The sequence below is a fragment of the Silurus aristotelis genome, assembly GCF_946808225.1.
Source record: "Silurus aristotelis genome assembly, chromosome: 12".
In the NCBI taxonomy this organism is placed as follows: domain Eukaryota; kingdom Metazoa; phylum Chordata; class Actinopteri; order Siluriformes; family Siluridae; genus Silurus; species Silurus aristotelis.
The window spans coordinates 5,177,049-5,190,931 of NC_139585.1; the positions used below are offsets into that span (position 1 = coordinate 5,177,049).

Below are 13,883 nucleotides of genomic sequence, written 5' to 3' on the forward strand. Positions count from 1 at the left end.
GTGTTGCGCTAAATGGTTTTAATTTCACCGCTTTTAAATTTATTTATTTTTAATAAAAATGGTCAAAAAGATTGGTGCAGTAATCGCGTGTTGATAAAATTAGTGCCGTTTAAAATGGATTTCACAATATGAGGACCACTGAGTTACTGTTACCTAACGTTTTTTTTTTTTTTTTTTTTTTATCATTGAATAACAGCACATTTAAAAGAAAATTCGTTTTAGATGATACTTCAACATTCATACCTCACTCAATTCTCTGTGAATTAGTTGTTTCTATAGAAAACGATTACAACAATGCTGTAATTTATAAAAAAAAAAAAAAACATTACAGTGATAGTAACAGTGTTAGTCATATAATAATTTTGATTATGACTTTGCACTCATGACATGATTCTTATTGCACAAGTCAGTGGTAGTTAAATGCAGTTCAGGAAACTGTTTTCTGTTTATTTATTTTTTCTTTTTCAGTATGAGATAGAGATTAAAGAAGTTGGCTACAAAACTATTGAGAGTCAATTAGTTTGCTTGAAGGACTGAGTGCCTTCTGGTGTTAACTTTGCATTTATTTTTTGAACCTTTGTTAGAATCCCATTCTCAAAGCATTTGGTTCAATGATATGTGTGGCGTAGGTGGTGTATGTGATGTGTGGGATGTGCTATCTTTCAGCTTTTATTCGACATGGATAAAGAGGTTTTCCCCATGGTGGTGCAGGCGGTGGTGGATGAAGGAGACGGTAAGTCAAGTTTGCTACTAATTATCTTTATATTAAAGCCTCACATTTGCACACCGATCTGAATTCTTCTGGATGCTCATGCATTTTTCTACAGAACATTTAGGACATGCTCACATTCTCCTCGCCACTTTCGAGAAGGTATCTCACGATTCATGTTAAATGTTCTAAAAATTTCATTTTAAGTCAAACACAATCAAATCATATCCGATGACTTGTACCTCTTTTTATAGCACACGGATGGCAGCTACTGTGTGAAACCTTTGAAGCAAAAGCAAGTGGTAAGAGCTCAGACTGTGTAATTATCTTACACATCTACAGCTTTTGTTTAGATTATACAGCCAGACATCATATATACTGCGATTTTCTTCACTAGCCTAATGCAACCTGGCTTCGTATTTGTTACGAGATAGAAACATTTCCTAACAAGTAAATGTTTCTGTTCAACAGCTCGATATTGTCAATAATAACATCGTAACTATGCTCTCATGAATGTAACTTGTACAAGAATTTCTACATTTTGCACATAAATCTGAAACTATGTGAAAAAAAAAAAACGCTTCTCTAATAGTATTGGATGGTATTTCAGGTGGATGGTGTTAGCTACCTACTTCAGGAGATTTATGGCATAGAAAACAAATACAACAGCCAGGAATCTAAAGTAAGTATTTTTTTTTTTGTTAAACATCCTTTGGATTAGTATATTTTCTAGTCATGTTATGTATCACATGAATATCAAGAGATCTATCCACTGGTTAGAAGGTAAAATGTGGACTATGGTCCAACAGGTAGCTGACGATGAGATCAGCGACAACAGTGCGGAGTGTGTGGTGTGTCTGTCTGATGTACGCGACACACTCATCCTTCCTTGCAGACACCTGTGCCTGTGCAACACCTGCGCAGACACTCTGCGCTACCAAGCCAACTGCTGTCCAATCTGCCGTCTGCGTAAGGACGTGTCTTTTGTGTCTTCTTTACGTTTACGTTTATATACGAGGGACGTTCAACCCCTCGTATGACATTATATATATATATATATATATATATATATATATATATATATATATATATATATATATATATATATATATATATATACACACAGGGGTCCCCCGGAACTCCCCCGGTTACGTTCTAAGACCTTACACGAGTTCCAAAAATTCACGAATTATTGGGGGTTGACCACACGTTGTCTTTTATTAGTGTTATTGCTACTACTTGTGTGTACACCTTGGGTGTATTTTAGTTACCCAGTTTCACAGAAGTCTGTTTGTTTGGGGGTTTTTTTGCCTTGAGGATATTTTCCTATTGGTTATCTTCTTTGAGGAGATAAAATGTATTTCAGATTTACATAATGGATTTTTCTTTGCAGTTATTAATTAAACCTTTGCATGTCGTGCATGTTTTTTAACCTATTTCTTGCATTTTCACAAGAACCACTGACCTGAGTGGTCTGGCCTGAAACTGTGCCTCTTAGACTGTTAAACTCTAAACTAACCCTTCTTTATAGACATAACATGTAAGAATAACAGAGCAACAATAACTGACCTGAATTGATTCTGTGCAGTTTGTACTTCTTTGCCTTCCGCAGCATTTCGAGCTCTGCTGCAGATCCGAGCCTTGAGAAGAAAGCTAAGTCCCGTCTCCACTACCGGCTTTAACCCAACTATCACCTCCCAGTCCTCAGACTCTGAAGAACATTCGGTAATTAAATCTTTTTGCACACTTCTTCTTCTTCTTCTTCTTTCGGCTTCTCCCATTAGGGGTCGCTACATGCCCCCCTGTCCTCTACATCTGCCTCTTTTAACCCAACTACCTGCATGTCTTCCCTCAGCACATTCATAAACCTCCTCCTTGATCTTCCTCTTTTCCTCCTTCCAGGTGGCTCCATCCTCAGCATTCTCCTACCGATATATACCCCATGTCCCTCCTTTGCACATGTCCAAACCATCTCAATCTCGCCTCCCTCACCTTGTCTCCAAAAACATCCTACATGCGCTGACTTAATGCCACTGTCTCTAAACCATACAACATCTCAGGTCTCACCACAGTCCTATAAACTTTCCCTTTCACACTCACAGATACTCTTCTATCACAAATCACTCCTGCTATCACTCTTCTCCCCCCACTCCACCCTGCCTGCACTCTTTTCTTCACTTCTCTAACACACTCTCCATTACTTTGCACTGTTGACTCCAGGTACCTAAACTTCTCCACCTTTTCCACCTCTTCTCCCTGTAACCACACCACTCCACTGCCCTCCCTCTCATTCACACACATGTACTCTGTTTTACTCCTATTGACTTTCATTCCCCGTCTCTCCAGCCCATATCTCCACCTCTCCAGGCTCTTCTTAACCTGCTCAGTACTCTAACCACAAATCACAATATCATCTGCAAACATCATAGTCCACGGAGACACCTGTCTGACCTCATCCGTCAACCTGTCCATCACCACTGCAAACAGGAAAGGGCTCAGAGCCGATCCTTGATGCAGTCAAACCTCTACCTTGAACCGTACTGCACACTGACACACCTGACTTCCTCATACAATTTCACAACTCCTCTCTCCACCCTGTCGTATGCTTTCTCTAAATCCACAAACATACAATGCAACTCCTTTTGACCTTCTCTATACTTCTCCATCAACATTCTCAAAGAAAATAATGTGTCTGTTGCTCACAGATGGTCCCCTCTTCTCTCAGCCTGACTTCCACTACTCTTTCCCATAACTTCATGGTGTGACTGATCAACTTTATTCCCCTGTAGTTACTGCAGGTCTGCACATCTCCCTTATTCTTAAAGATCAGTACCAGCACACTTCTTCTCCATTCCTCAGGCATCTTCTCACCTTCCAAAATATTGTTGAACAACCTGGTTAAACACTTACACTGAATCACTGCTAGCACTTAATGAATAAAATCAGCAGTTTAAAATCATTAGTTTATCTCTCAAAAGTAAGTATTTGTGTCGATGAACATCTCATTGCTATCAGAATGAAAATGTAATTTGTCATTGTTCACAAACATGGTCATGTTGTCAGTATGACGGCACAGTTTCAGTATTTCCTGAGGTAAACTACATTTTGGATCACAGTGATTGAAAATGCACAGGGCTGAATTTCTTCTGTGTGGCATCTATGAATTTCATCAGCACAAATGTATTTATTTGATTGCATATTTGATTTATATTGATTGCTAAAGACCGGACAGGATTCACACTTTTACTGTACTGTAATGGTGTTAATTTCCTAAATGTTCATCCATTTTTAGAAACTGTAATTCTGTGTTTTGCTCTGTCTGTTCACGAGATTTAGCTTTGACCTGGTTTAGAGAACTAGTTGATTATTAGTTGATCTGCTGCCGTTCACTTGCCTTCATTACTGACATTCGCGATTCATCTGCACAATTTATCAATTCAAGTCACATTTACAAAAAAAAAAAGTTGAATAGAAATTTTAGATGACAAATGATGACAACTGGTTTAACCATTTTGCATTCAATGACAAATGCAATGAACTGATGCCCAGATGTTTTGGGCTGACCCCCTCTCAGCATTCGGCACACTCGCAGCTCCTCGCCTTCATACTAATCACCTTCACCTGTCTCCAATCTTCACCGTCCCTTATAAGTCCCCCTCCTCATTCACTCACCGTCTGATCTACGGTTCATTCTGGCGATCATCCCTGGACTACCTTTGTTTCGGAATATACCTGTTTTCCGGTACATGCTGCTTCCTAGCTTCTGTTTGTTTTCCAAGGCTAATAAATGTCCTATTCGTATTCTGGTTTCCGACCCTTCATCAAAGCGTGACGGTAACAAAGCATTCGCAATTTGATAAAACTAATGAGAAATTGCCTTTTATGATGTGCACAAGTGACTAAATGATGTGGAGGTTGAACAAGTAGTTTTGAGAATTTCATTTCTGATCTGAGCCACGCTCCAAAGCAATTGAGAAAAACTGTAAAATGAAGAGTAAGTGTAGTACCTGGGGTTAATGTTGTGTATGTTACAGCTGCTGCTCCTCTGTTTCAGGCGGCTGAAAACATTCCCCAGGGATTCGAGGCCGTGTCTCTTTTAGAGGCTCTGAACGGCCCTCTGAACCCCTCACCCTGCGCTCCGGCACTGCACGGCCTGACCAAAGCTCACATCTCTGGAACTCTGCCTGCGTACGGCACCTCGAGTCATCACACGGTCACACACTCGCTTTCTCACTTGGAGCACTCCATCAACTCCAGCCAAGGCCTCAAGGTCAAGAAGAGCAGCTCCAAGTGAGTCATGTACTATCTATCTATCTATCTATCTATCTATCTATCTATCTATCTATCTATCTATCTATCTGTCTGTCTGTCTGTCTGTCTGTCTGTCTGTCTGTCTGTCTGTCTGTCTGTCTGTCTGTCTGTCTGTCTGTCTGTCTGTCTGTCTGTCTGTCTGTCTGTCTGTCTGTCTGTTTTCTACAATCTGTCTGTCTAATCTAATTTTTATCTATCTATTATGTCCATGGTCCATATGTATATCTATTTTTATGAATCTGCTTCTCCTGTAGGTCTCTCTCCCAGAATTCCCAGAATTCATCGGTGCTGCCTGAGGAGGAGGATGAGAAGTCGTGCAGTGAGTCAGAGGCTCAGGTGTGCAGGAGGAAACTGCCTGTGGAGCAGCAAGAGGTACACAACTGCTGTGATTTAAGAGGAATGAGACACTGTTTACTTTGCTTGCAAACATGAACATGATGTTGAGGGGGTTAAGAGAAAAAAACGCTTCATGTCAAGAGGCATCACAACTATGACATTCAGCTGCACTATAAAAACAAATCATACTCCAAATGAAGCAAATCAGAAAATCAGTGTTTACATTTTGTCTTGACATTTTGCCTAGCTATTATTTGTTTCATTTCAGTGTGGCATGACCCCTGATAGCGACAATCTCACCTTGTCTTCATGCGGAGCGATAGAGCAGTCCTCGTGTAGCGGCACCCCGCTGTCCTCCACCATCACCTCCCCTGAGGGTAGGATCAAACACAACTCAGATTTGCTACACACTAAATAACATCACACACGCTAAACTCAACCTCAGCACACCTCTGCTTTCTCCCATAGATCCAGTAAGCAGCAGTTTGGCTCAGTCTGTCATGTCCATGGCGTCTTCACAGAGTCAGAACTCACGAATCAGTACTGACACACTCTCCTCCATGTCTGGCTCGTACCTGCCGGGGGCAGAGGGGGACAAACGCCACCAGAACACACCAGAGAGCCGACCGGCTTCCCAGCAGGAGGGCGAGGTGAGACTGCTAAATCTTCATTTATCAGAAGACTGATGTATTATATGCAGACTTGCCAACACTGAGGAGGAATACCACCCAGTGGAAGGGCAATAAAACCACTGCCAACAACAAATACTTTAAACATTACACACTTCATATAGGATGATTCTGTGATTTTGTGCTTGTCTGTCTGTATACCCTTTGACTGTCTGCCTCTTTTGTCTGTCTCTTTTCTTTCTATTGATCTGTCTATCTAACTATTCACTTGTTTGTCTGTCTATCTGTTTATGTTCTTCTACTCTGTTTTCTTTTGGCTACACAGGTTTTGCTATGTACAATTTGTCTGTGTGTCTGTCTGTGTGTGTGTCTGTGTGTCTGTCTAACCCTAACCCTGTCTGTCTGTCTGTCTGTCTGTCTGTCTGTCTGTCTGTCTGTCTGTCTGTCTGTCTGTTTATCTCTCTTTCCTATTACTTATGGATCTACCCGTTTATCTCTATTTGTTTGCCTGTTTTTTTTTTGGTTTTTTTGTGTGTGTGTCTGGCTACACGTTTTACTATGTGTCTCTCTCTCTCTCTCTCTCTCTCTCTCTCTCTCTCTCTCTATCTATCTATCTATCTACTTTTTTGTCCATCTGTCCATTTTTTTCTCTCTTTATTTATGTATCTATCCACTTGTTTGTCTGTCTTTAATTTTTTTTTTTTTTTTTTTTTTTTTAATCTGGCTAAATAGGTTTTGTGTGTTTTACACTGAACACATAACATTTTGAGATCAAGAATTGAATATGAGATGACAGGATCAGATTTTCAGCTTTCGATGTTCAACAATGGCTCTGATGGATTTTCTCGCTTTTTCAAACTTCAGCATGGATATTTCTCCTTTAGACAGCTCACTGGTCTTTCTGTTGGTTTCCCCTTTATTGTAATACTAAATACAGCCTTCATGCATGAAACCTGGGCTTTAAAACATGAGCGGATATTTAGAGCTTTTACCTGTATAAACAAACCAGGCAACACCTCTTAGTCCCAATATTTGTTCCAATATTTCTGATCACTTGAAAAACAGGTGAGTTCAAACAGACGGTAAAGTGTGTGTGCTCTTGTATCAAGTTTATTTTATGATCTCAAACCCAGATGTCTTCAATGTCTAGCAAAAACAACATTAGTCTTGCCATTTTAATACTGATTGCAGGGACTGTATTGAACCTCAAGAGGAAAGGAAACTTTTAGTAGTTGTTTCAGAAATCATGAAACTGAAATCATTTCCTTTCCATTTTACCGCCAGAAAACCCCCAGTGAGTCACATGACCACAGTTTCATGGTAGCCGTGGTTGAAGAGCAGGATTCCGAGGTGAGGCCCGAATTAAATCCAATCATCCAGTTGGATCGTGCAGTTTACTTTTAGTTCATCACCAGCTCTGTGTTTAACGATATCTTTATCATCTTCAGGGAAACGATGTCACTGAGGAGGACTGTGCATCTCCTACTAAAGACCAGGGTAAACCTGAGCACTGCTTGAGACTGATTTATATTCATGATAAGGAGAGAAAGAGAGAGAAAGAGAGAGAGAGCATTATTTTCATGGCACATTATTCTTTTTACACATTATTTAGTGAGCACCCACTGAAAATTTAGACGTGGCTTGTGATAAGAGCTTAATCACCTCTCTGTGTGATTCCCTGCATGTGTTCATTGCCTTAGCATGCGCTGATGATTTTTTTTGTTTTTATCGCATGCTGGCGGTGTTTTGTGTGTTACACGGGATGAATTGTGTGCTCAGAATGCGGCCGTGCTGTGGTTGCCTATCACACCAATCATGAATAATCGCATGATTGGTGTGAAAATATTTGGAGAGAAAGCATGTTCAAACTGAAGAATTATGTGTGCATTAACCGTGCACCTGAGATTATACTATACTTTGTAATAACCAATGCAAATATTGAATGAATGATCTAATCGTTCCTAGTGTACTGTTCCTTACATTGAGTAATGTAAAACGTATAGTAATTTGTAGACGGCCCCTTAGCTCTTCCCACTATTACTTGTCTTCATATAAATTACCACAATTTTTTAAAATGTACTAGAAAAATTTGCAGTAGCAGATTTTTTTTAACATAAGTATCTTTTCCCAGCTGTGATCATTATCCATTCCCATCTAATAGTTATTCCTACCAACCAAAATAAAGACTAATAACCTTGTCATGCACTGAATATCTAAAGCCTGGTACACACTGAGGGGAGGTGGTAGTTTAGTGGTTACAGCATAGTTCTTTGGATACCAAAGTCATGAATTCAAATCCCAGCCACACCAAGCTGCCACTTCTGGGCCCCTGAGTAAGGCCCTTAACCCCTATAGCTGCTCAGTTGTATAAATGAGAGCAATGTAAGTCGCTCTAGACAAGGTGCAAAATGCTGTGAATGTAATTAAACGTATCGTAATATGTTGACGGCCCCTTAGCTCTCCTCACTATTACTGTCCTTGTCCTCATATAAGGTACTAAATACATTTTATTAAAGATACTAGAATAATATACCATGGCAGTTCTTTTTTAACCCAAGTATCTTCCAAACGTCTTAAGCCATGTGCACACTGAAATTTTGAGACAAATTTAGACAATCCTAAAAGATTTATTGACCAACAGCCGATTAATTTCCGCTGCGTAATTTCTTTGTTCTCCGATGAAATTCTTGCAACGTCAGTAGATTTCAGACACTTTCTTGCAGTGCGACGTCTCCAGCAACGAACCAAAAGGAGCGCCGGACCTGATGACCCACTTAGCTTGACAACTTCAAACCCATTCAGGGAAAAATGACGCTCTGTAGAATTGGACGTCCATAATGTTCTCTTTTGCCCAGCCAAGAATTTCTCCACACACGGCATCTTAACGTCCAAAATTGTTTGCTGCTAGCTACCATTAGTGAAGGAACGCGTGTCTGAAAGTGTCACGGATTGATGACGTAAAACTTTGAGTCTTTTTCTTGTGTGCGACTGTAATACAGTGACGTTATGACAACTGAGATCCTACAGTGTGACACAGGGATTATGTTCATGCAGTCTGACAAGCAACAATCTGTTAAAAATTACACAGACAATAGTTTGATGTAACTGTGGTGCAAATGGAAATGCAGAGCCTTCATTTGTAAAAATGTTGCACAGGACAGCTGGGTAAACTTTGTAAATAAACACACTACATGACCAAGCCTGTGATTGGTCATTACAAATACGATGTGCTCAAGCTGATTCGTTCCCAGAAAGAAATTTCTGTACATTTATAATCATCCTATAGTGGAAATTGTGATGTTTTCAGTACTAGAACACTCAGATTTTGTTCATAAATATAGACAGCTTATAAGCTTCCAGTTAATTTTGTCTCCTTGTAATCCTCCCAGACATCATTTCCACATCAAGTAGCCTATTAGAAATTCCACTGGCGACTGTTGCTTTGACATGGGAAAGAAAGGAACATGTTCATTTGCTTTCCTGGACACAATAGATTGTGTTGACCACAGGGTTTCAAGCTCACACTGACTTACCTATAGGGAAAATATTTTTACTGTTGCACTAGTAGAGAACTAAGATAATGGACCAATACACGATGTGGCCTAAGTCACATTCTGATTTCACCAAATTGATATCTGATTTGTTATGAGACACCTGAAGACCTGCACCTGCTGCAATAGCGTTGTTCGCATGCTGATTTTTAGGGATGCATGCCTGAGTGACATCATGGTCTCTAATTGTGTGCATGTGCATTGTCATTGCTTGAGTATCCCATTTGCACTCTGATTTTCTGGTCACAAACAAACTGACTGTGGGGATTTTTTTCCCAAATGTATTTACATACTTTATTTGTATTATATAATCGACTACATACTTATTATGAGATCGTTGCCTAACGAGACTAAAAGGGTCACTGTTTTGTCATAAATGCATGACTCAGTTATTACCTGAAGAACTGACACATATAAGAAGTGATAACAAATGGCTGAGTGGATACTAAATATGAAGCATAGAGTTGCTCTAATGATTTATGCAACTTACAGCTAATAATTGTGTAGAGGTCATTTAAAATGATCCTACCATCACCATGCTTTACTGGATACTAGATTTAGCTTGTAGAGATTTGTACTCCAGCTACTAGGGTGTTACTAAGTGTGTGCTTCCAACATTATGGTGTAGGTTTGATGAAAAACCACATATGGATGGAAAAGTCAGGTGTCCTACATACTTTTGTCCATATAGTGTAAATATTTATTATCTGTATTAATCTAATCTTTTATTATCTGCCTCCTTTTTAAAAAAATTATAATTTAGTTTATACACCGATCAGGCATAAAATTATTCAATTCAATTTATTTTTATTTGTATTGCGCTTTTAACAATGAACATTGTCTCAAAGCAGCTTTACACAGATAATGTGGTGATTAAAAGTAAATATGTTCTTTGTAAGTAAGTTTGTCCCTGATGAGCAACTGTGGCAAGGAAAAACTCCCCGAGATGGCATAAGGAAGAAACCTTGAGATGAACCAGACTCAAGAGGGAACCCATCCTCATCTGGGTTGCACCGAATGTCCATTTAAAGCAGATATACAATGTTGCGGGGTACAGTGATGATGATCAGAAGCAAACTGTATCCTGAGTCAGTGTAGCAGACTGTTGACATTAACTACAGTCCAATCCATCCTCAAAGCGCCCGTTCTTACGACGGAATTTCATGGAACCACCCAAGGCATTGATAAGAAACCGTCCCAAGCTGCACAGAGTGACCTCCAGTCGAAGAGAACACTATCCAGATGCAGGCCTGGACGAAGTGGGAAGATCCACGGAGGGGAGAGGGGCAGGAACAGTGGTCACTGGAGCCTCAGGAGCATGTTTAACTCAACCAAGAGAGAGAGAGAGAGAGAGAGAGAGAGAGATAGAGAGAGAGAGAGAAAGAGAGGGTGACAGGAAGAGAAGGATATGGATTATTAAGTGTCCTTATTGTTGTATGAAAGTTAATGTCACTGTGCAGTTTGGACTCCGGCAAGACTGGCTATGGCAGCATAACTAAAAGGGAGAACCAGAAGGTAACACAGACATGAGGGATCTCTGGGATAAGAGACGACCCACCACACCACCATCAACAAACCTGAGTGAACGCGTGAATGTGAGGGGACGACAGCATACAAATATCCCAGTTCACCAAACACTCTATATTCATGATCCCTCCAAATCTGAGCCTTTACCTAAGAAAAAAATCTACTGATCAAAGGCTTGACTAAATAAATACGTTTTTAACCTCGACTTGAACACTGACACTGTGTCTGAGTCCCGAACACTGATAGGAAGGCTGTTCCATAACTGTGGGGCTTTATAAAAGAAAGATCTGCCCCCTGCTGTAGTCTTCGTTATTTGAGGAACCAACAGATAGCCAGCACCTTTTGATCTAAGTAGGCGTGGAGGATCAAACTGGTACAGAAGTTCACTCAGATACTGCGGTGCGAGACCGTTAAGTGCTTTATACGTCAGTAGTAGTATTTTATTATATTATATTATGACCACCAGCCTTATATTGTGCCCTTTTGCAAACAGTCCTGACCAAAATTTACTTCTTCAGCGGTTTGAGCTACAGGAACTCGTCTGTTGGATCGGACCACACCGACCATCCTTCACTCCCCACATGCATCAATGAGCCTCGGCTGCTCACGACCCTGTCGCTGGTTCACCACTATTCCTTCCTTGGAGAACTTTTGATAGATACTGAGCACTGCAGACCAGAAACATCCTACAAAGAGCTGCATTTTTGGAGATGCTCTGACCCAGATGTCTAGACCTCACAATTTGACCCCATTTTCAAACTCGCTTAAATCCTTACGCTCACCCATTTTTCCTGCTTCTAACATGTCAACTTTCAGGACAAAATGTTCTTTTGCTGCCTAATAAATAAATCCACCCACTAACATGTGCCATGATGAAGAGATAATCAGTGTTAATCACGTCATCGCTAAAAATGTTATAGTCATAATATTGTGCCTGATCGGTGTATATTTTAAATGATGTAAAAATATATAATATAAAATTTTGCGAGCTATAATAGTGCAAATAAAATGTAATGCCAAGATCTTATGGCTTATTATTGTGCTGGTGACGACTACAAAGAATGCTGCTCAGTCACTTTCTCAACAAGCATGCAGTACAATGGTGTAGGATTTATTGTCAGTTGGATAAGCATTCCATTTTGTCCCTACTTTGGATTGTTTTACGTTCCCACCCAACCTGAAGCCAAATTGTTTCCAAGGGCTGTATTCAGAAATGGTGGCTTAGTCTAAAAGGTGCTTCAATATGTACCCAAGTCCCTTATATTTCAGCTTGTGCAAATAGTCTGCATGCTCTTAACATCTCCTAGGTTGCCAGATATTTCTTATATAGTTATAAAGATGTGTTTCTCATTTTAAATACAAGTGCTTTAATGGGGGAAAAACCTAATATTAAGGCTGGAAAAAGGCAAACACTTGTTAGAGATTCAAACATTTTTAGAGACCTATATACAAGAGACCCATGAGTGCGTCTCCCCTGAGCATCCTGCATGTTGTTGCTTTATCTGCATCACCATCCCCACCCTACACTCTGCTGTGCCCCGCTGTGCCTCTGGCTGCTCTGTTTGACCTCTGACCTCGCTTGCAGGTGGGCGCAGGAGGAGCGAGTTGCCTTGTCCAGAGTTTGACAATAACAATCAGGGGCGGTCTGACACCCACTGTGTGACAGGCCTGGACAATGAACAGGCTCCTGATGGCCAATTCGCTGGTGAGTGGCAACGTTTGTGAACGGGAGAGGCTTGAGTGAGCTCTTCTTACTGAATACGCATTCCAAAAAAAAAAAAAAGAGGACAGTCAGGAGATCACTGATCCATCATGTGCCCCGTTCCTATGTGTTTTTGCATTTCATCTCTTAATTTTGTTAGCCCCTTTACTTTACTTGCCCATTCAAACAGCTCCCTACAGTACATTTTCCTCAAAAAATATATTTCAATTACTTTAGTACAAATAATTGTCAGCTTTATAAACAGTAACAGGAGCCATTCAATATGAGGTTGCACATAAGTGAGAAATATAGTTCCAAGTCTACATGTAAAACCAAACAAAAAATGTAAAGAAAGTATATGCATCACATTATAGCAGCTATAAACATCGTTCCATCACCAGCCTCACTTTTTGGTGTCTATTGCATCTCTGAAAAACATTCCAGCGGCTAAACAATAGTATTTTCCCCATTCTGACAGTAGAAAGCTCTTATATCAATGCTAAATAAATCACATTCTATCATTATGAAAGCATTACCATATCAGCTGCCAGGGATTTAATATAAATGTGTGATTCGCAGGAACTACAATCAGAGCTGCTGTTATTTATAATTACTTCAACAACCCTGTGGTATAAGTCTTATTTAATACCTAAGTGTTTCTTTCATTTTTGAGAATAGCCTCATGTCCCATCACATCCAGTCCTATCCCATGCCCAGATTCTTTTGTCATCTCTGTACATTTCAGCCTCTCTCTTTCTCTCTCTCTTAGTCCAGCTTCTTTTTGTGTGTGAATGTCTGAATGAAATTCGTGTTGTGTGGTAAATGTGTTCTTTATTTCTTGTGGTGTTTACATTTTTTCCTTCCATCACCCCATCTCTTTTTCTTCTCTTTCTATTTCTCTTTCTCTCTATCTCTTCCTGGATGTCCATGGAATGGACAGATGAGGACTCGTGTCCTGTCCACGTTGAGGAATAGGTATGGGCTTGCAGCAGGGGACCGGATTTGCTAAATGCATTAGACATAGCAGGTTTGGTAAAAAAATAAAAATAAATAATAATAATAATAATTTTATATAATTTTATATATATATATAAAATATCTCTTAATTGCAATCTTAA

At 39.9% G+C, this 13,883-nt stretch overlaps 1 protein-coding gene and 1 long non-coding RNA gene across 6 annotated transcripts in view; one reads left to right on the forward strand and one right to left on the reverse strand.

Annotated features, from left to right (window-relative positions):
• rnf157 (ring finger protein 157) overlaps nt 1-13,883 on the forward strand; it is a 33,691-nt gene that overhangs the window by 14,061 nt on the left and 5,747 nt on the right. For 2 of the 5 annotated variants that reach the window (XR_014536042.1, XM_083556502.1), the window contains exons 6-18: nt 667-733; nt 828-871; nt 964-1,011; nt 1,320-1,391; nt 1,519-1,678; nt 2,322-2,434; nt 4,764-4,999; nt 5,275-5,392; nt 5,625-5,733; nt 5,825-6,006; nt 7,270-7,335; nt 7,434-7,482; nt 12,649-12,768. Coding sequence is in view for 4 of the 5 variants with exons in the window: in XM_083556502.1 (XP_083412628.1) it covers nt 667-733; nt 828-871; nt 964-1,011; nt 1,320-1,391; nt 1,519-1,678; nt 2,322-2,434; nt 4,764-4,999; nt 5,275-5,392; nt 5,625-5,733; nt 5,825-6,006; nt 7,270-7,335; nt 7,434-7,482; nt 12,649-12,768 (1,384 nt within the window). In the remaining variant the exon portion in view is untranslated. Of the gene's footprint in view, nt 1-666; nt 734-827; nt 872-963; nt 1,012-1,319; nt 1,392-1,518; nt 1,679-2,321; nt 2,435-4,763; nt 5,000-5,274; nt 5,393-5,624; nt 5,734-5,824; nt 6,007-7,269; nt 7,336-7,433; nt 7,483-12,648; nt 12,769-13,705; nt 13,741-13,883 lie in introns of all 5 variants that reach the window. The other 3 variants (XM_083556503.1, XM_083556505.1, XM_083556504.1) reach the window with 3 other exon arrangements.
• The window catches only part of LOC310734542, a 152,446-nt gene that overhangs the window by 391 nt on the left and 138,172 nt on the right, over nt 1-13,883 (reverse strand). The window lies entirely within an intron of this gene.